The sequence below is a fragment of the Nipponia nippon genome, unplaced genomic scaffold (genome assembly GCF_047370975.1).
Source record: "Nipponia nippon isolate SJK-2023a ecotype South Korea unplaced genomic scaffold, ASM4737097v1 scaffold_13, whole genome shotgun sequence".
Taxonomy (NCBI): domain Eukaryota; kingdom Metazoa; phylum Chordata; class Aves; order Pelecaniformes; family Threskiornithidae; genus Nipponia; species Nipponia nippon.
The window spans coordinates 10,232,970-10,252,500 of record NW_028262324.1 but is presented as its reverse complement, the minus strand read 5'-3'; the positions used below and the strand labels follow the sequence as shown (position 1 = coordinate 10,252,500).

General features: G+C 42.9%; 1 protein-coding gene across 5 annotated transcripts in view; it reads left to right on the top strand.

Moving 5' to 3' along the window:
• ARHGAP40 (Rho GTPase activating protein 40) overlaps positions 1–13,047 on the top strand; it is a 44,242-nt gene extending 31,195 nt beyond the window's left edge. For 3 of the 5 annotated variants that reach the window (XM_087750371.1, XM_087750370.1, XM_087750372.1), the window contains exons 4-15: positions 770–845; positions 1,420–1,571; positions 2,213–2,378; positions 2,732–2,823; positions 2,944–3,021; positions 3,283–3,442; positions 4,204–4,286; positions 5,383–5,589; positions 6,060–6,200; positions 7,904–8,064; positions 9,078–9,133; positions 10,384–13,045. In XM_087750371.1, the coding sequence (XP_087606497.1) occupies positions 770–845; positions 1,420–1,571; positions 2,213–2,378; positions 2,732–2,823; positions 2,944–3,021; positions 3,283–3,442; positions 4,204–4,286; positions 5,383–5,589; positions 6,060–6,200; positions 7,904–8,064; positions 9,078–9,133; positions 10,384–10,490 (1,479 nt within the window). In that variant the 3' untranslated portion in view covers positions 10,491–13,045. Of the gene's footprint in view, positions 1–769; positions 846–1,419; positions 1,572–2,212; positions 2,379–2,731; positions 2,824–2,943; positions 3,022–3,282; positions 3,443–4,203; positions 4,287–5,382; positions 5,590–6,059; positions 6,201–7,903; positions 8,065–9,077; positions 9,134–10,383 lie in introns of all 5 variants that reach the window. The other 2 variants (XM_087750369.1, XM_087750368.1) reach the window with 2 other exon arrangements.
• Positions 13,048–19,531: the final 6,484 nt, after the last annotated feature.

The window sequence follows — 19,531 nt, the reverse complement described above, 5'->3', positions numbered from 1 at the left end:
GCCAGATGCGAAATGAATTGGTTCTGCTTTCATGGCAAGCTTATCAGCTGTTCACCTACTCTAAAGCTATAGTGCATCTTCTGTGCAGATGAACTGTTTTGTCCATTTGCAATGATTTTGCACAGGTTCCTTTTAACTTTCAGTCCTTGGTCCGCAACTCCACGTCATAAGCATGTTCTCGGAAAGTGGCTAACTTTTGGTAATAGAATAAGCTTTCCTATATTCTAACTAGTTCTAGCAAAAGTAAGGTTTTTATTAACAAAATTGCCTGCCAAGTGCCTCCTTATACTTGTAAAGATTCACTTCTCTCTCTAGACGTGAAGAGGTAGGTTACTACGAAGCCCGTGAAGGGAGGCTTTTAGGTGCTGCTGTCTACTTAGTGTGTTCTTTCTTGTGAAAGATCTTGTGATCGCAGGCAATGGGTAGATCCCATGCAGCTTGATTGGTCCACTGTTTGTTAGCCCCTCAATGCATGAACTAAAAGAGGGAGGCTGGCTGCTGATTGTGTGAGAGGAAGAATTAGCTTTATGATGTGCAAATTTAGCACAAATACTGTCTATGAGATAGTTTTCCACCTGCCTGCCAAATCCTCTAATTACGATTCTTAATTTCATAGTAGTCTTGCAGCCCTGAGCTTGAGCAGCATTTTCTTAGGCTAGCAGACAATGCCAGGTGTGTTTTGGTTTGTTTTTTTTTCCCTGACAAAATCGGGTTGTCTTATAGTAACTTCTGTTTTGTGTAGGTAAACATGTTCTGGTTTATTTTTCAGGAGACAGCAGCAGAGAAGCAGGAGCCCAGCCCAGATCAGTTGTGGCACAATCTACAGACTTCAAATGTACAGAGAAGTAAGAAGGAAGTTTTTAAATGTAGAGTAGGATTGGAAGGGGAGTAGGATCTGGAAGGGAAATTATACTAATCTGGGCTCTGAAACATTGGCCTCGTTCGTGGTTTTTATTTAAATACATGCTTATCCACAGTTGTGGGTTTAGTAATTTTTTCTAGGCTCTACTGTTGTTAGGAATTGCCACTCAAACTGATAACTGTAACTCTTCAAGAAAGCAATTAGAAGATCCAAATAAAAATCACTCTAGCAAAGGTCATATGGTGAAATCCTATAAATGCCATACGCAATTGTGTGAAGAGAAGTTAGCCACAGATATGTCATTTAATTTAAGGCCATGCTCATGTCTTACCAGTGATCTGGTGATTGTAGCTGTGATTTTGTGGCTTTAAGCTAACCTTGCCCTACTGATCAGTCTCAGGACTGTGCTATGACAACACTCTTTACTAATGTTAATATAGTTTTTTATTAAAAAGTGGTGGTGCCCAAATCTGTCTCAAACTGTTCTTTTAGCACACTTGTTTTCTAAGCTTCATCCTTTTGGCTTTCTGAAATTCAAGACATTTTCTCCTCTGTAGCAGAAACCCAAGATTACTCCTGCACAGTTCGAAACCCTGGAAAAGAGGAGGTGTTCAACATGGATGTTGCCTACTCGGAGCAAGCGGCTGTCCTACTCAAGGGATTGTTCCTGTCTGAATCTAGGAGGTTAAAGGATGGAAACACCCTAACTGTAAGCACTGAAGGAATTTTTCCTATTAGAATTTATTAGCTCCCTCCTCGTGTAGAGGGGTACAAGACATTTGATTCAACTGTATGATCGGCTCTTGGAAATGTCCTCTGTGGATAGTGTTGAAACAGGTCTATATTAGGTAGGTGGTTTTGGACAGGTAATGCAGTTATCCTTGCAGTGTTGGGCAAGGATAACTGTTGTGTAGTGAAGGGTCAAAAGAAGTAGTGCTCATGTGTGAAACTAGCTATTTTGATTTGAATCTGGGCCATTTCCACTGAAGAGAGGAGAATAACTGGACTTTCTAACTTGTAGTGCTAACAGTTTTCTTCCTCGCAAATGCACTGGACTGCTTCCAAAGTTCAAGTAGATGAGGGTGGGTATCAGGCTGTCTTTAATTTAGATAAATTGGGATCTCCAACACAGTTAGAGAGCAATGCTGAAAAGGGAAAATATTTATTCAGCTGTGGGTTGAGTAGAAGTAGGAGTAGTTTGGGGCATTTGTCTGATGTTGAAAACAAGAGAATGAATAGATGGCTGATTATGGTAAGGAATGATAAAAATGCAGCAAAACTTGATACCAGTGGGATTAGTAATGATACTTGCACTGAACTTTGGGGGGGGGTGTGTGTGTTTTCCCTTAGAAATTTAAGATCCCCAAGGGCAGACTAGGAGTGACCAGGATTGGAGATCTATCGGCTCAGGACATGAAGAAGATCCCCACACTGGCCCTTATTGAACTAACAGCTCTCTGTGATGTTCTGGGCTTTGAGCTGAAGAGAAACAAGGCAGCAAAACTGAAAACAACCGGTTAGTTGTATTTCATCTTGATTTTTTTTTTTTTAGGTGCATTTTTTACATTGATCTTCTCATAGGTTTGTGTTTGAAATGTTAGAACAGAGAGGGTCTTTTATAAGAAACCTTGTGACAGGTGTGTTTTCCTTCATCAGAATTTCTCCTGGAAGTCACTGGATCATAACATCAAGACCTAGCGCTACATTTCTCTCTGACTCTCAAATGCACTTGTCCTGTTAACTGTTCTTCTCTTTTTTTCCAGTACCTACACTTTTAAAATGTGCCCTCTTTAGTCTACGGTGGTGGTTGTATCCCTGACATCTGTATTAGTGGAGTTACAGACTTACAACATGCTGTTTCTGTTGTAGAGAAAAAGCTCTTTGGAGTTCCACTCAACACCCTGTTGGAAAATGACCAAAAACTGCTCCCCAACACCAAGGTCCCTCTGTTACTCCAGGCGGTAAGTTCCCTTCTGGTTTCATTTGCACCTCTGATCCTTGGAGTCAGGAAGCCTGTGGTAAGGAAGGGCTGATTTCTCATCCTCTGTGCCTAAGAGCTTTCTTTTTTCTCCTTTTAATAGCTGCTGTCCTGCTTGGAAAAGAGAGGACTTGAAACAGAGGGCATTTTGAGAGTTTCTGGGTCCCAGACCAGAATCAAGGTATGAGCTCTTTACTAGTGTTCGAAAGTATCGGAGGTGATCGGGGAGCATGTTGCTGAAGCAAGGACCTAAATAACCTGAATTGTCTCATCTCCCTTCCTAGTACAACTAGAAATATCCCTTGCTGGGAAATCTGGGAGCATCTGCTGTGAGGGTCTCTGCGGTCTTTTGACTTGATAGATTGTCCTCCTAGTGCTCAGCTACAGAATTTCCCTTGTATTTGCTCATTAAAGCATGTAATAAATTCCATCTTTTTTATAGAGTCTGGAACAGAAGCTAGAAAGGGACTTCTATACTGGCCTCTTCCGCTGGGATGAAGTCCACCAGAATGATGTATCTGGGCTACTGAAAAGATTCATAAGAGAGCTGCCAGCCCCACTGCTGACAGCAGAGTACCTCCCCGCTTTTGCTGCTGTACAAAGTGAGTCCCTGCCCTGGCTGTTTCGCATCAGTTTGCTGGTTTGTGCCTTTCTTGCAAAGCTCTGCTGGTCTTGGGCTCTCCTGTCAGGTTTGTTGGGAGCCTGTGGATTCGATGGGAATAAAGAGCACGATATGAACTATAGCCCAACTCAGTGTGCTGGGTGCTATATGTACTATCATGTGTTAGCCTGAGAGTCATAGTCACTGGTGCTTGGTTGCATACATCTTTGTGTAAGAACACTGTCCTGGAGTCTTAAATTATGTCATGTCATTTGAGGCTGCAAGGTTGCTACCATGAATTGGGACAACTTGATAAATAATGACGTGCAGGCTGAGCTGTGGCAGCTGGCCAGGGTGCCCAGTCTTGGCTTGTCTGCAGGTAATGCAGTGTTCTGCAAGCGCCTTATTTTGAGGTTTGTACCTCAACAGATGGCTTGAATGTGTTAAGCTAACTGTCCAAGTGCACAACTTTTTTTTCTACAAGAAATGGGGAATAATTGGGTCTTTTGATGCCCTGCAAGGGCATCAGACTTGCTGGTAGACTGTGTACTCTGAAACAAATCAGCCAGTCTTCTAAAACGTAGGTAGTTCACTTCATAAGGGCTGTATGAGCTTGATTTACTTCTGTAAAACAAGGTCTCAAATTCTAGATGACAAACACTACAATAAGTAATTGCCTTATTTCTTGGGGGATTCCCATGCTCAAAAAGAACAGTATCGTGAGCCTGAATCCTTTGTCCTGTTGTCACTCTCCCTCTCTAGATATTCCAGACCTGAAGCAAAGATTGCAAGCTCTAAACCTCCTGATCCTGATTCTGCCAGAGCCCAACAGAAACACTCTAAAGGTAACTACCTGTTCTGGATTTAACCGGAAAAACATGATCTCATTCCAGGTTCTTAATCGAGGAACTCTGTCAGCTTTTGTAAATAACATACATCGTGCTATTTGGTTTCATTTCACTGACTTGAGAATGGAAACTCATGACGGGGGCAGCGGGCAAACCTCAAGTCTGAACGTAAGCTGTAAGCACAGTCTGCCTTTTGGGTACAAACTTAAGAGCAGCAGGAATCCGTGTGGTCTTGGAGCAGCCTGTTCAGAAACGTGCTCTTCCTCTTTAGTGTGTTAAAGCACTTCGCTATGGAGTGAAAGATGTACAGGTTTTATGTTGTCTGTGGGCATGCTAAGATTTAGGGAAAGAAATTCAGTCCTTTGATTCATGGTTTGTGTTATTGTCATCACCTATGAAGGATAGTTTCAATTTAAAAAAAATATAAAAAAAGCTACTAAGTTTATAGCTTCCTACCCTTTTCTGATCAGGATGCCTTTCAAATCCTTTCACCACTGCTTTTTGAAAGATTGAATGATGATGGGATCAGCTTTGCAGGCAGTGCACAACCTCTGCCTTTCTGTGCTTTGTAAGAACTGTGGTGGTTGTTGCTGCTGCAGTTTTTTTCCCTCCACCTGAGTAGTTCAGCTTCCAGGTAATAAAGGCAAGGCTGACGTAGATGATCTGTCATGCGTCATGGCTTTGGTAGAGGTGTGAGGCAGAAGAGATGATCCAAAAAGGTTTATTTTTCCACATCTGGGAATAGCTTTGAAGGACATACTGGGGGAAGAGGGGGTCATCTTTGGATTCCGTAACTTTTACGACTGGACTTTGTAAATTGCCACCTGCCAAGGAGTAAGAGCTCATCTACTTCCCACACAGACTGTCTCTCCTGATTCGTGAATGCTGGACAAACTGTCTCTCTGTTTAGTATGGTTATTTGTTGCTATCCCAGTATTAGAAATTGGTCACTGAAATTCCTGACTGGAGAAACAGGATTTTCTCATGGATATCAAGAAAAAATGCTAATTAAATGATCTCTCCAGCAATTTCCACAGTAGTTTCTTGAGGACTATTAGTAATGGATGTTTTAAGTCTCTTCCTCTCTCTTTAGGCTCTACTTGAATTTCTCAGCAAAGTGGTTGCCAGGGAGAACAACAACAAAATGAACCTCTGGAACGTTTCCACAGTCATGGCCCCAAACCTCTTCATGCACAAGGGGCTGCCAAACAAGATCCCCGAAGGGAAGGAGAAACAGCTGGCAGAGGGGGCGGCTGATGTTGTGCGGATGATGATCCATTACCAGGATTTGCTCTGGACAGTAAGTTGCGCAGGTGTCTTTTGTGGTATGGTGTAGCAATGTCTTGGTCTGCCTGGAACTGGAATAGGGGAAGGGATAGTCTTGGAAATTTCAGAGGAGCTAAATGTCTGTAGGCAAAACCTCTGGCTGAGTTCCAAGACTACTTGTTTTAGAATCGCAGAATCATAGAATCATTAAGGTTGGAAAGGACCTCTGAGATCATCGAATCTAACCATTGACCTAATTGCCTAGTCCACCTCTAAACCATGTCCCTAAGCACTACATCCACAAGTTTTTTGAATACTTCCAGGGACTGTGATTGTACCACTTCGCTGGGCAGTCTGTTCCAATGAGGTATTTTTTCAAGGTTTTCAAGGTATATGGATATTTTTTCTATTTAAGGAGCTTCATAAAGTGATGTTTAGGTTCTTAAATGGCATCCTCATCTCTGCTTGATTTAATTCCTGTCTTCTTCCTTCTTCCCTTCCCAGGTCTCCTCTTTTTTGGTAGCTCAAGTGAGAAAGCTGAATGAGACCAATAGCAAAAGGTACCAGTTTTGTGACAAGCGAATTAAAAATTTGTTGCGGAAGATTCATGCTGATAAAGACAAGGTGGAAAAGAACCAGGCAGAGGTGAGTTAGGACTTGGAAAAACTGGGCTCTTTCTTAACAGTGTCAAATACTTTCTCTTTGTAAGTGCTTTTATGAGAACTTGGAAGACTGTGAGGGGTGATGCTCTTTACAGAGCAAGAGGGAGAAAAATCTGCAGAACCCTAAGAAACAGCTTCCCAGACCCTTTTGGCCAGGTTGTGGCAAACACCGATCCCAACAGCAAGTGCACTAAATAAATTTCAGGCTACAAAACACTTGGTTAAGATGCTGCATTGTTGCAGGAGAAGGGAGAAGAAACCAGAAGCAGAAATGCTGGTCTCTACCTCACATGAAGAGCAGAATTCACATGGCTTTAGATGCCTCGTGTTTAGACAGATATGTCTGCCATGATAAAGGCAGACTTATTTTCATGAACTTAAAGCAAAAATTTAGGCTATTACAATAGTGTAAAAGCACATTTTTGTATCTCATTTTCTTTTTGCTCCATAATGCTGCTGATCTGTATGGGAGGGTTTGAGGACGAGTTTCTTGCTGCTTAAAAGGAGAGAATTAACTTCCCTGATGAATGAAATGGCTCTACTCCTTGTGTTGGTGCAGACTGAGATTTTTTTAAACAGATGTTACTATCAGATCTATTTGTGTATTAAAGTTGGGAAAAGGTCCTTGCAGTCATTCTGCCTGTTTCAGTTTGTCAGTGATAGTTGAATAAGTGTAGGTCTGTGGCAGCCAAGTTACATCATGCAGTGCTGGATTTTAAGTAGTGCATAGCAGCGGTGGTGCAACTGGGATGCTCTAAGGACAAAAGCTAGATGGAGTCTGCAGGTAGAAGCAATACGTTGAAAGCTTAAATCTGCAGAACTGAAGAAGAGTTTGTGTTCTCGCAAGCCAGTACATCCCCCGCCTTGCCGTATAAGTTAGGATACTGAGATGACGTCTGCCTAAAATTTGGCTTGTTAAGGCTGCGTGTCACTGTTGAAGGTGCTCTCATTTCAGAGAGGGCAGCTACTGTTTAGGCAGGTGAACAGATGACCCAATGCTTAGAACAGTGCTAATGCTGCTTCCTAATGGTCTCAGTGTTCAGCGCTGTTTTTGCAAAAGATTTGGGATTGCAGAATTAACTCGCTGTGGATCAGACCCTGTTAGAACAGTTCAACGTTCTCCACAAAAGTTCTGAGAAGTGACTTCATGAAGGGAGTTGATGAAAACAATCTTGAGAAAATAGCACTTCAACTCTGCTCTGTGATGTCTCAGCGCTTCCTTTTTTTGAAACTACCTTTCTGCAATTCAGTAGTATGTGATTCAACTGTCTAAATTCCTTTTCCAGTAGTTTAATTCCAGAGAAGTTTATCAGACTTGCGCAAACCAGTTTGTCAAAATTTATCCTGACAAATCCTATTTTCATCAAAGCTTGTGTCGCTTCTAGTGCCAGTGCTGTATTTGAACAGCAGAGAGCACCAGCGCACTCTGACAGAGAGGAGAGCGGTGCTTTTCTCCCCAGCCACAAGACTGAAGCACAGATGATTTGTTTATAATGCTCACCTTGGTGCTTCTATAAGCTTCCAGTCTGTACTATGCATAGGATATGAAACAAATCTAAATTCTCTGAACGGCTGGCTGGATAGGCTTATTTCTTCACACTCTCCGATCTATTTTGAAACTTGATGTTTTAGCTGATAACAAAGTCTTTCTTCAAGCACTTTCTTCTTTTTGCCTGCCTTGTTCAGCCTTCCAAGATTGTGAAAGTCCACTCTTCGCTTCTCCTGAAGGATTCGCTAGAGGTGCACTTGAACAATGCAACCAGAGTTGCTGATGTCTTGAGGCAGTTTCAAAAGAACCTGTGCCAGAATGGCTGGAATATTGTTAACACTGTCAACCTCCTCAAGTGGTAAATGGCTTTTTTTCTGCTTTAAAAAAAAAAAAAAAAAGTAGCAGGTGGCCTAGTTGCTGTTTTCTGTCTTCTGGCAGAGCTGATGTGGTGGCAGAGTGAGCTGTTAGGAGACCGTTCTCTGCTCCTGTATTTTAAGTTTTGGAAATAGCGTGTTGGATGGGGCAAGAAAATGTTAGATCAACTGAGTGATTCCATCACTGTGTGCAGGAGGTCAGGTAGTCCCCTCTGGTTTGCTGGACGGTATGTGAACTTTAGCAGCCTTGCTGGAGGGAAGGGACAGTGCAATAACATTGACCCTGCAAAACGAACCCTCTCTAGCTCTCCTGGAGAAAAACATCACGTGTGCAAATTACTTGCTTGGAGTAGTATTTGCAACATGCATATGTTAATGTAGGGGCTTCCAAAAGTAAGCTCTGCAATTCCCCCCTGTGGTCCAGTGGTGAATTGCTGAAATAACCCAAAAAATGAACAAAAGAATTCCTGCCCGGCTCTGTCACCATGCCTGCAGCCTGTATTTAGTAGGTAAAGTGTTAGTGCATCTCCTGAGTGTGTCCCTGGGCAGAAGATGTCTAGACAAGGAGGGTGGATGGGAAGTTGGCTGAATACAGGTCAGCTGGGAACTAGTATCTCACTACCAAGCTGCTACAGCTGCTGAAGTCTTCCTGCAGATGAGCCTCTCTTGAACAGGCCATCAGTGCAAGAGGAATGCTGCCAGTGAACTTTGGTGTTTATGCCTTTTGTCTTCCTATTGAAGAGTTAGTGTTTGCATATAGTGTGCTTCTCGCTGCCAGCAAGAAACGTCTCCCTTGTTTTCTTTTTTCTGATTTTGGGTGTCCTTTTCAACAGCTGCACTGTTCAGGAGGATCAGCAAGGTCTCTGTACTATGGTCTGTAGCTTCCTTGACCATTGCTGGCCTCTGAACCATAAGCAATTTTGGGGAAGAAACGTTACTAAACTATATAACTTGCCTTCTGCAGAGCTTTAACTTCACCGTGTTTTTCTTTCTGCAGTAACAATTCAATGGAGTGCACAAACTTGCTCCTGTATGAAGTGGGAGGCAATATTGGTAAGTCTGGGTGGTAACTGAAAATAAGGACTAATATCCAGTTTTTCATGCTTAACTTCTCTTATCAGGGAGTTAAAAAAAGGATGAGATTTGGAGAGGGCTCCAAAAGTTAAAAGACAAATGAACAAGTGTGGGTTAACCTTGCCCACAGCAAAGAGGACCTGTCAAAGCTCACGTGTCTTCCAGCCATCACTGCAAAGCCTTTATAGTGCCAGTATGTGGGAAGGTTGAAGCCTGGACTTCCAAAAATACTTAACACTAATGGATCTTATTCAGAAGCTGCCTGTCAAGAAAGGTGGAAACTCAAGAGCCCAGAAGTCTTGAGGACAGAGATGGGCACAACTTTGTCCATCTTAAAAACAAACAAAAGTACCATGTTAAATTCCCTCTTCCCTCAACAATAAAGGTTCATGTTTGGAATTAAGTGTAGAACTTAAAACCATAAACCACATTCATCTAAGTAAAGGGCAACTTCATCCTATGCAACTATAGGCTTTTAATTGTGTGCTTCTTATCTGGGCTTTAATTAAGTGTGGTATGCTGGCACATGGCATCTGTACTGATGACAGCCAGCTCCAGGTGTGAATTCCGCCTGCCTTCATCAACTTTCTGACAAAAGAATCCGTACTAACTTGGGTGGAAGTTTCTCAAACCATATAGTTAAAAGAAGTTGCTGATGTTCATTAGTCACTGATTTCCACCCGTCAATAGGGTAATGTCATCAGATGGAGAGGAGGCTTAAATAATATGATTGCAACAGCAGATTAAGGGTGTCTGAAAATGGGAAGGAATTCTTATGCCCTGTTACAGCTGCTTCTGGAGACTGTCAGTTACTGGAGTGCTTTGGCTGCTTCTTAGTATTTCTCTTAGTAGCATCTGTAGAAGAAAAGCTCTGTCATTGGAAATAATTCAGTCTCTGGATCTGATCACTAACATATTCCATGATGGTTTTCAAGTGCTAAAGTTATTGGATATTAAAGTTAAAGTACCTTTCCACAAAGGTCAAAGCTTGGGCTTAGTATAGTTTTAAGAAACCTACATTCATTTTAACATAAATAACTAAACTTTTCCAGATTTGTGGAAACACTTCTGAATGGTTTTAATATTTAAATTAATGTGAACAAATACCAGATTGGGGGACGGGAGACGGGAGACAGGATGACACAAAAACACAAAAAAACCAAAGCTCTAGCAACTACAGAACTAAGGATATAAGAAATGCTTTTTTTCTCAATCTCTTGTTTTGGTAGGTGAACATTGCCTGGACCCAGACACTTACCTCTTAGACTTGTACCACATCAATCCCCATGCTGAGTGGATAATTAAGCAAAACCCATCTTATCCTCGGATGTTCTAAGGAAAGCATGAGCAAAACGAAGAATTTGGTGAAAGTTTTTGGAAGGCATGGAAAAGCTATAGAGATGTTCTTGGTATAGTCACAGACTGGACAATGCTTGAGTCTTTGAAGGAAAAACAGCTTTATTTACTACTTCCGTGACAGCTGGCTGTGAGAGTACGCAAGCCTACGTGCCAACAGGGGTATTGACAACAAGCAGCAATTATCATTACGTAGCAGAATTTGCAGGGGATATGATTATTCTTAAACAAAGTAGCCCTCCCAAAACAAACCCTGCAAACAAAGCTACAGTGATTGTGCAGCAAAGATGGAATGTAAGAGGAGAAACGTCTTCTTGAAGATGGTAGAAGATACCAGTTTCTTCTGGATTTGCTCTTTCTTTTGGTCACATCCATGTTTTGGAGGAGAGACAGTCAAATGCTGCAGCGGTACTAATGATACCCCTTTGGTAAGATCCACTATTGACTGTTGCACATCACCAGAAGAAGTTGTGATCCTAGGTTTCACTAATAAGATGCTGTTATTTTCTTTGAAGAATGAAAAAGGATGCTTCTAAAAAGGCCAGATGGGATGTGAAGCCAACATCCTGTATTTAATGACTGCAGTTAAATACATATATGCAACACAAGAAAATAACTTTCCTTGGAAAAAAGTATGGGATGGACAGCAGCCTTTCAAATGTAGAGTTTGATAGGAGAGATGCCTGTCCCATACAGCTCTGCTGGTAATGCAAAAACAAATATACAGGTTGCCATTGATGATGGGAAAACATGCATTTATTTTGCTGGACAACCTATATATCAACAGATAACCAAGGAAATATTCTGAAGTTAATTTGAGGTTAGTGATCTGACCTGGCCACATGAACTAAACTTCTTTTTGGAAGACTCCATGTGAACATGTCTTTAAAAAAAAACAAACAAACAAAAAAAAAAACGCCAAAACAAAAACTAAGATGTGCAGTGGCTGAAATAAGAGGTCCGTGCCTGTATCTGGTCGCACAGTGGGTACTGAATTGAACCTTTACCGCTCTGACTGCATGTTTTCATCCCGCACAGCACGGTGTGATCACTGTGGTCTGGAGAGACAAGGGTAGAGCAGAATGCTTGCATCTCGCGTCACTGCATAATCGTCATACAGCCTCAGCTCAAATGAGACTGCGCTTGTGGAAGAGGAGTGCAGAAGTATTGGTTTTGTTTGCGGTGATGCTGAAATACCTCACGTGAGGGAACCTACTATGCAGTTACAGGGGATGGAACATGCACCGTTTCTGAAAATCCCGATGTCTTTTTTTTATACTGTTTTTAAACACTGTTGGATATTTATTCATGTGGCAGAAACAGGGCTGCCCTGCAAGTGTATGCTCAAAGTATTTCATTTGCCAAGTCTTAGCTGCACTATAATGACAATCTCCAGTATTATTTCGTTTAACGGAATTTGTTTCCATTGCAGTCTGACCTTTCCCTCCTCTGTTCCCCCCGCTTCCCCAGGCTGATGTGTAGCTATCCCTATTCATTATCTCAAAGTCCTAGTTTCTATTGTAAGGGCACTTCATTCTGTGGTTTGTCTGTCTTTGTGGTTAAATTCTCTTGGTGGTTAAGATCCTTGAGGAACAGGTGAGAGGTGAGCCATAGTCCATGTTCTTTCTAACTGTTGTGAATAGTGTATGTGGTGCTGATGTCTTGAAATGATGCATATATTAGAGAGTCTGTCTACTTTTTTTGATTGGGATTATGCAGATGTACTAACTGGTGGGACCATCTTCATAGCTGTCTTCTTAAGAACCTGTAGTAGAAACTTGCAAAAAAACCACCTCCCAACCCTAACTCAGAACCCTGATGTCAAGACTTCTTGAGGTTCCTCTGTTGTACAGGGCTTAAACTGTGCCTAAAAAGGCCTGATTCTTATCCTTGAGGATGGGGGCCCTATGTCTCTTGCAAGACCAAGCTGCTTTAAAATCAGACATTAAAAAAATCGAAGGTACCTATTGACTCGTCACTTCTGGAAATCTTTGTTGCAGTGATGGAGCTTAGCAAAGGGCAAGTGCCAGAAATGTGATACTGTAAGAAATACCTAACTCTCAGAGGTATCGGTGGGAGAGACAGAAGAACCTGTTCCTGCTCAGAGATGCTTTGTAACAGAAATTGCATCCCTGCAAATCACATAGCGCTGCATTTTTTCCACCCGTCGTATACTGGATGTTTTATTAAACATACTGGCTTCCTTACATATGACGGGGAAATGCTACATCACTGCTTCTGTAAACAATAAATGCGTGGGTTTTTTTCAACACCAAGTAATGTGAAACAGTGCTGTGAAAAACAAGGACGGTGGGAGATTCTCATGAGGCAAATATCAGTTCTCAAATATGAAAGGAAATATTAAAAAAAAAAAAAATCATCTCTCTCCAGATGATGGATATACTTTTTTATTTTTCTTTCCTATCTTTGTACCAAAAAGTAAGTATGAATTTTTCAGTCACTGATGTGCAACCTACTTCTGAATGCTGGCTTTTAATAACTTTTTTTACACATTTTTAATTCTGTATTTAAAATTCATTTATCCAGTAAAACAATAAAAATATAGTAAAATCTCTTGGCTCCACTTTCATTAGTGGCTGAGAATAAGTTAGCACAGTAAATGGCACCACGTCTGTGAATGCCAGCGGGATTTGCCTCGTGCCTGAAGAGGGATGTACCTGGGGTCTAGGTGAGCTTGACAAGAGTTTCCCATTACAGCTTCAGGAGAGGTTCCTCTTCAGGCGATCCTGTGGGGTAGCTGCAAAAGCACGATCCAAGAGGAGGAAGGGGAGGTCAGGATTGGGTATAGAAAGCCCAGAGAAAGGTTGGCAGGGGGCTGAAGGTCTGTTTGTGAGCACCAAGGATTAGTGACTTCTGAAGTAAGAAGTGCTGTTGTTAAAGATTTAAGGTTGAGGAAGGATGGCCATGTCCCATGAGAAGTCCCCTTCCCAGTCCCTTCTCAGTTGAGCTGTGCTCAGTGACGTATGTGCTGGCAGGACTAGCCAAGTTGGCCAGGAGTGATAGGAATCCAGTCTGAATCTCTAGTGAAATTAGGACTAATATTTTAGTGTTCAATAGTCAGTGATGAAATGTGGCATAAATCCACTGCTATTTGTTGAAAAACAGTAACAGCAGCAGCCTGTCCAGTATTACCGATAGAAAAGCAGGACTTGCTATCCTATCCAGAAACAAAGGGAAAGGGAGGAGGATCCGAGCGGCTTTAGAAAGCTTTCAGAGCAATTATCTGAGGAAAACACCAGTTTATCAAACTCATTTCACCCATTCATCTTCAGTAGTATCAAAGTGCTAATCTCTCCCATCCCCAAGGGCATTTTTTGATTGATCATTACACAGCTATCTCCCCTGCTCAGAACAAAAGCCCAGTATTTATTCTGTATGCAACTTGAAGTCGGGTGTGCTGAGATAACAGGATATAGCTTAAAAGAATCCTGAAAATGCTGGTTAAACATATTTGTGGATGAAGTGGAACTGAAATGCCACATACTAAAAAAATAATGTGCTTCAGGGAAAAAAATCTTTGCAGAAATACAGGGCCTTCACAGGAGCAAATGAAGCTTCAAGCCTTGGAGGGAAACGCTGGAAGAAAACAACTAAATACACTTCCTGGAGCAAAGTAAGTAAATGACAGCAAATACTTTTGTAAGCAAAATACAGTTGCATTTGATTAAATATATTTCTTTCCCCTAGTGCACTCCCCAGTGTTGAAAACAAGTCAAATGACATCTGTGTTTTCACGTGCTAGAGAATGAAACTTTAAAGTTTTCTCCAAATCCTGTCTGGTCTTGATTGCACACGAGGGTTGCATATGTCTTCACCCTGGGAGAAAAAATAAGAGGCTGTAGTTCAATATTTTAAATTATTAGGAAAGAAAATGTGCAGCTGCACTGACTTACCAGCTAGGAAATGGCCATGGCAGGATCAGTTCCTATAGGCTTCCCCAGCCATCTCTACTCCCTACAAACTCAGGGTTGTACGTTGTGGGGTTTTTTTTGTGTGTGTGGTGACAAACACTTTCTCGAAGCAGCTTTGTGTTGGCTGTCCCTTCCCAGTTCCTTGGTGTCCAGGGGAAGGCAGGTGGCCTCACCTGCCAAGGCGCTTCTCCCCAGAACCTGGGCCTGGCAGGATCCACTGAGCTCAAGGGGTTGCAACTTTTTCCCCCACGCTATGTTCTGTTATCTAGCTCTATCCAAGGGCTAAAGAATGGGAGTGGGGGAAGGAAATCCCTTTTGTCCTTAGTCCTTGGAAAGGAACTTGAAGTGGTGATGTTTTCACCCATCTGACCCTCGTAGCTGTCCCTACTTGCCTGGTTGGTGAAGTTGAAGGAGTCATTAACTAGGGGATAAAGGAGGAAAAGAGGAAGAAAACCAATAGAAATGCAGGGTGTAGGTGTACCTGTGTGGGTTGTTTGGGTTTTTTGTTTGTTTTGCGGGGTTTGGAAGAGGTGCAGATGCACACGCGCTCTGCTGTCCTCTCCTCGCTCATCCCAAACCTTGCTCTTGGCAGGCTGCGGTAGAAACCTGCTTCAGTTTTGTGGTAGAAACCTGCTTTCAGCCATCCTTTGCTGGCTGAAAACCAAAGGCTGGTTTCCCTTGCCTTCAGCTTTTGCTAGCCTGCCCTTTCTGTGCCAAGAGGGTGACGTGAGCCTTCAGTACTCAATGTGCTTCATATTAGTCCACACATGTAGATGGATGCTCCAAGCTGTGCGTGGATGGGTCGTGACTTGTGTTGAAACTGAATCTTTTGAGCCTTACCCAGAGTTTTAGAAGTCCTGAGAAGTGTGGTTATACGTAGCCCACCTGTGTTACCTCCTGTCTCAGCTCCTTGTATGTGCCTAGTCAGTGCAGGTGGAGAAAGTTGCTCTTATCTGTGCTGATGACCCTGTAGTAAGCCTTCTCTGGACACAAGAGGCAGTCAGAAAGTGGAGTAATTGCCTTTTACTTATAACAAACCAGCAGAGCTGGCTCAGGGTTTAAAGAGAGACAATTAAAGATATTGCACTCTTTTCTTCAAAAGGAGAAATAGACCTGGGGGTTCCCTAATAGCCCTCCTAATTCTGCGCCACGCTCTTGGAGCACGTTGTTGTGGGTTGCATTTACTATGAGCCACTTATTATCCCTAATTATTAGGCAGGGGGGAGGTCTCTCAGTAACAGGCGAATTTGTGACTTGATGAACACTCAGCTGTCTGTATTTAAGATAAAATTACTGTAATTAACAAATCGATCAACCCTACTTTCACTTTGCCTGGCTGGGACAGAACAAATGGGCTAAATGAGACCTATTTAGTACAAAGGTAGAGAAAGGGGTTTGCAGACCTCAGGATACACAAGCTTAAAGCTTTTTTTTTTTTTTTTTTTTTTTTTTCCCTTCCCCACACACTGCTTTTAATGGTAATGTCACATAATCGTCTCTTGTTAGATAATTTTGTCTCTGACAAAAAGCACTCAAGCTGTGCTTTCTTCAGCTCAGCCCAGCAAGGCAGAGTCATGGCGGCTGAATAGCCAGGTGGGTTTTGTTATAACCTAAAGCTCGAGCAGGGGTGGGTTGGATACTCTGGGTGCTGGGCTCTCTTGTGACTCTTAGCTGGTTGTTTGCAGAACTTACGTCTCTGAGAGCAAGATCAATCCCTCAGGTTGTCTTATGGTTGGCAGATGTTGCCTGCTCCATCTCACCCAGCTGCTGCTCTTCGTGCTGCTTTGCTGTCCGAGGGTGTATGTGCTTCTGGCCCTGGACAATCCTCCCAGCTCTCTGGTGTGGGAAGAACTTGTCCCCAGCTCTTCTTCCACGTGATTCGTACCTGCTAGCGGTTGCTCACATAGGAAAGGAATTTAAATAACTGTTCTGCAGCTGCAGTTTTGCCCTGGATTTCTGGACAGGCACCCGCCTTACACTGGCATCTCTCAGGTTGCATCTAGCACGTCCTGAGCATGTTGAAATAGCACGGGGTGCGGAATAGTCACTGGGCTTTGAATTTGTGCCCTGACGTAGCTGCCAGTAGTTTCCTAATGAAAACCAACACTTGGAGCCATGTGCTGTCTAGAAAGCATTCAGCTACAGGAATTTGTCCCTGTTTAAGCTTTTGAGGTATGTCTCTGTACTCTGACAAGCTCGCATTGCATGCGTTGTCAGCCCGTCCTCACTGCTCTGTCATTCCACGATTGTGTGGCATCCATACATGTATTTAAAGTGATCCCGTTACAGTAGACAGACTGGAAGGCCAAGGAGATGCTCTCCATTTCACTGTATTCTGCTGTCCTGTGCAATGAACTGGTAAAGGGTAGATCTGCTGTAGAAGAAGAAACCAGCTCTGGCCATCAGTACGAAAATGGGGAGGGTAACTAAGTGCCTTTTCTGAGAAATGGGGCTGTCCCTGTGATTGACTCCATGAAGGGCAATCTGGCGGTGATGGAGGGAGAGACTGCCCCAGTTACAAAATGGGACTGCTTCAGTATCAGCTGGTTGCATTTACAGGAAGACAAAGACGTCTACGGGGGAAGGTGGCACTCCTTGTCAACGGTGGTGATTCTTGCTATGCCTACTCATCTAGCCGAAGAGGGGTTGGCTTACACATGCTGTGTAAGAAAATCACAGTCAAATTTATTCCAACAGACTGTTAAAAAAAAATAATCTGTAAGTGCTTCAAGGGACTGGAACTGCTTAACCTCTTTGTCCTGTCCCTTTTTGCATATGTTGGTGGGGAGATTTATCCTTGCTGTACCCATACCCGCAGGCAGGCAGCAGCTGCAGTGTGATAGGGGTTTTACGTCTGATGGACAAACGGGCACCAGAGGATGTCTGGCTTGGTCTGTAATGACGATGGCTCAATGTTTCAGAGGGCCTCGTCATCACTGCTTTCTTTTGTGGCGTGTGAGGCTGCCTTCCATTTTGGAGGCTGGTTGCATCTTTTGGGCATTTTGCTGCTGCTCTTCAATCCTACCCATCGCTCTCCATCGGGCATTTCCTTCGTCCAGCTCCGGAGACATCCCTGGCTGGAGGGGATGTTGAGTCGCTGCTGTAACTGTCACATACATGCAAGGAAAACCCATGTAGAACCGTCAAAGGCAGAGCCAAGAGCATTTGAAAGCTTCATTAGCCAGGCTTTGTTCTGATGGCGCAGTCAGGCGGGGAAATAATGCCGTGAGTGTTATCAGCCATGTGCAGGAGGTGGTTGCGTAGCAACCCCGATTGGGGTACCGTGCGGCTTTTCCAAGAGGAAAAAGAAATACTCATTTTCTTCAATTTAGAGGCATTGCAAACAGGAATTCATTATTGGTGAAGGTTTCACTTAGGTTTTACATCTCGTAAAGAGATGGCAGGCAGTGTTGGCCTCATTTTAGCATCGTGTAGGTACAAACCCACAAGTTAAATGAACCTGGGACAATCTAGGTTTTGTTTGTGTTTTCAGCTGGTGTTTTTCATCCCTTCATCCTGCTGGGACTCAAAGTGGGATGAGGACTGGAAATTTCATTGCTCCTTTCAGACCTGATGTAAAGGCATCTCTGGGGAGCCCTCCTTGGTATCACATTGATTATTATAGGTGAGAAGGGCAACTGTGTTCCCTCTTCCCTCCGAGCCCTGTTTAGAGCGTAAAGTGCAGAAGGGGGGTGGTTCTGCTACCGCATCTCCATGTCAGGCTGGAGAAGCGGTCAGGCTTCAGAGCCCCTTCAAATCCGCAATACTTGTGAGGCTGTTAAGGAGCATCGGATGCAAGGTGAATGTATGGATAGGAAACAGATTGATCAACCCACTTCTTGTCTTGACTCCTAGATAGTGAGATTTAGGTAAATGGAAACTGTCCAGGGTTCTTTTGAAGCATTGCATGATTACATGGTACAAATACGAAACAAGTACCAGCACTGAGGAGCAGGATTGCCAAATGTACAGGTCGGACAGGGTATCCCACCATCTCCCCATCCTTCTGCAGCTCTAGCTGTTTCATACAGGAGGGGCAAAAAGAGCTCTTTCAAACTTCAGCTTTGGTATACATTGTGTAATAACAGTGGTGGGGTAGAGGTAGCTCCATCCTGAAAGAGGAACTGGGCTGCTTAAGACCTCACGTGGGCATTCCTAATGAATCTGTCTAGAATTGCTGTCCTCCATCTGACTCGGTACAGAGAAGCACGCTATCCACATGCCATTCATCTGGACAACGTATCTGGCTTTCCAAATAAACTTGCATGGACTGGAGCAGCTGCACTTGTACACCCCTCTCTGGGACACCTCTCACTAGAGAGTGCTAGCACAGAAAGGGCATGCCTGAGTTGCTACCAAGGGAAGATACTAAATGGAGAATTAAAAACTACAGAATATTTATTGTGCTTCTATGGCTCTGTACAGTAATGTGGAAATCACTGTCTTATTTTTTGTTCAGCTGTTAACATCTGTATTGCCTTGGTGTGCAGATAACAGCAGAAGGGTGCTGGTATTGGCAGTGAGATTTGGGATCCATGATGGAGGAGACCCGAAATGAACATCCTCTCTGTGTTCTCACCTACTGAGAAAATGGAGGCATTTTCTTTCACTGATTGGCTAGCACATCAAGTGACAGCAAGTAGAAAGAATATTAGTTGAATATTGTGAAACTCCTTTCTTTGCTCTGTCCTCTAACTTCAGTTTTTCGATATTGAACAATAATACATCTTCCCTTCTCATTAGCAATTCAGTTTGCAGACTGATTCAGATTAACTTGGACTCTCACTGTATTAAACACTTTAAGAAAAAAACATAGGAGCTCAGGATGTTTATGAAAAGCAATTTCCTCAATGCCAGGCAGTTTAATAACTCTACAGCCATGGCATTGAGGCTCATTTATTTTAAACTATATTTCCAAACTGTGACGGGTCAATAATAAATAAGGCAGTGTGGCAGATTTTGCATGGAAGAGAGCTCATTTCAAAGAAAAGAACACGGGCAAGTTCAGTCGGGAGTCCAGAGAATAATGTGGCTTTTAGGTCCGCCAAATTAAAGGCTCATTTGAGAAACCGAATCTTCTTATAATCAA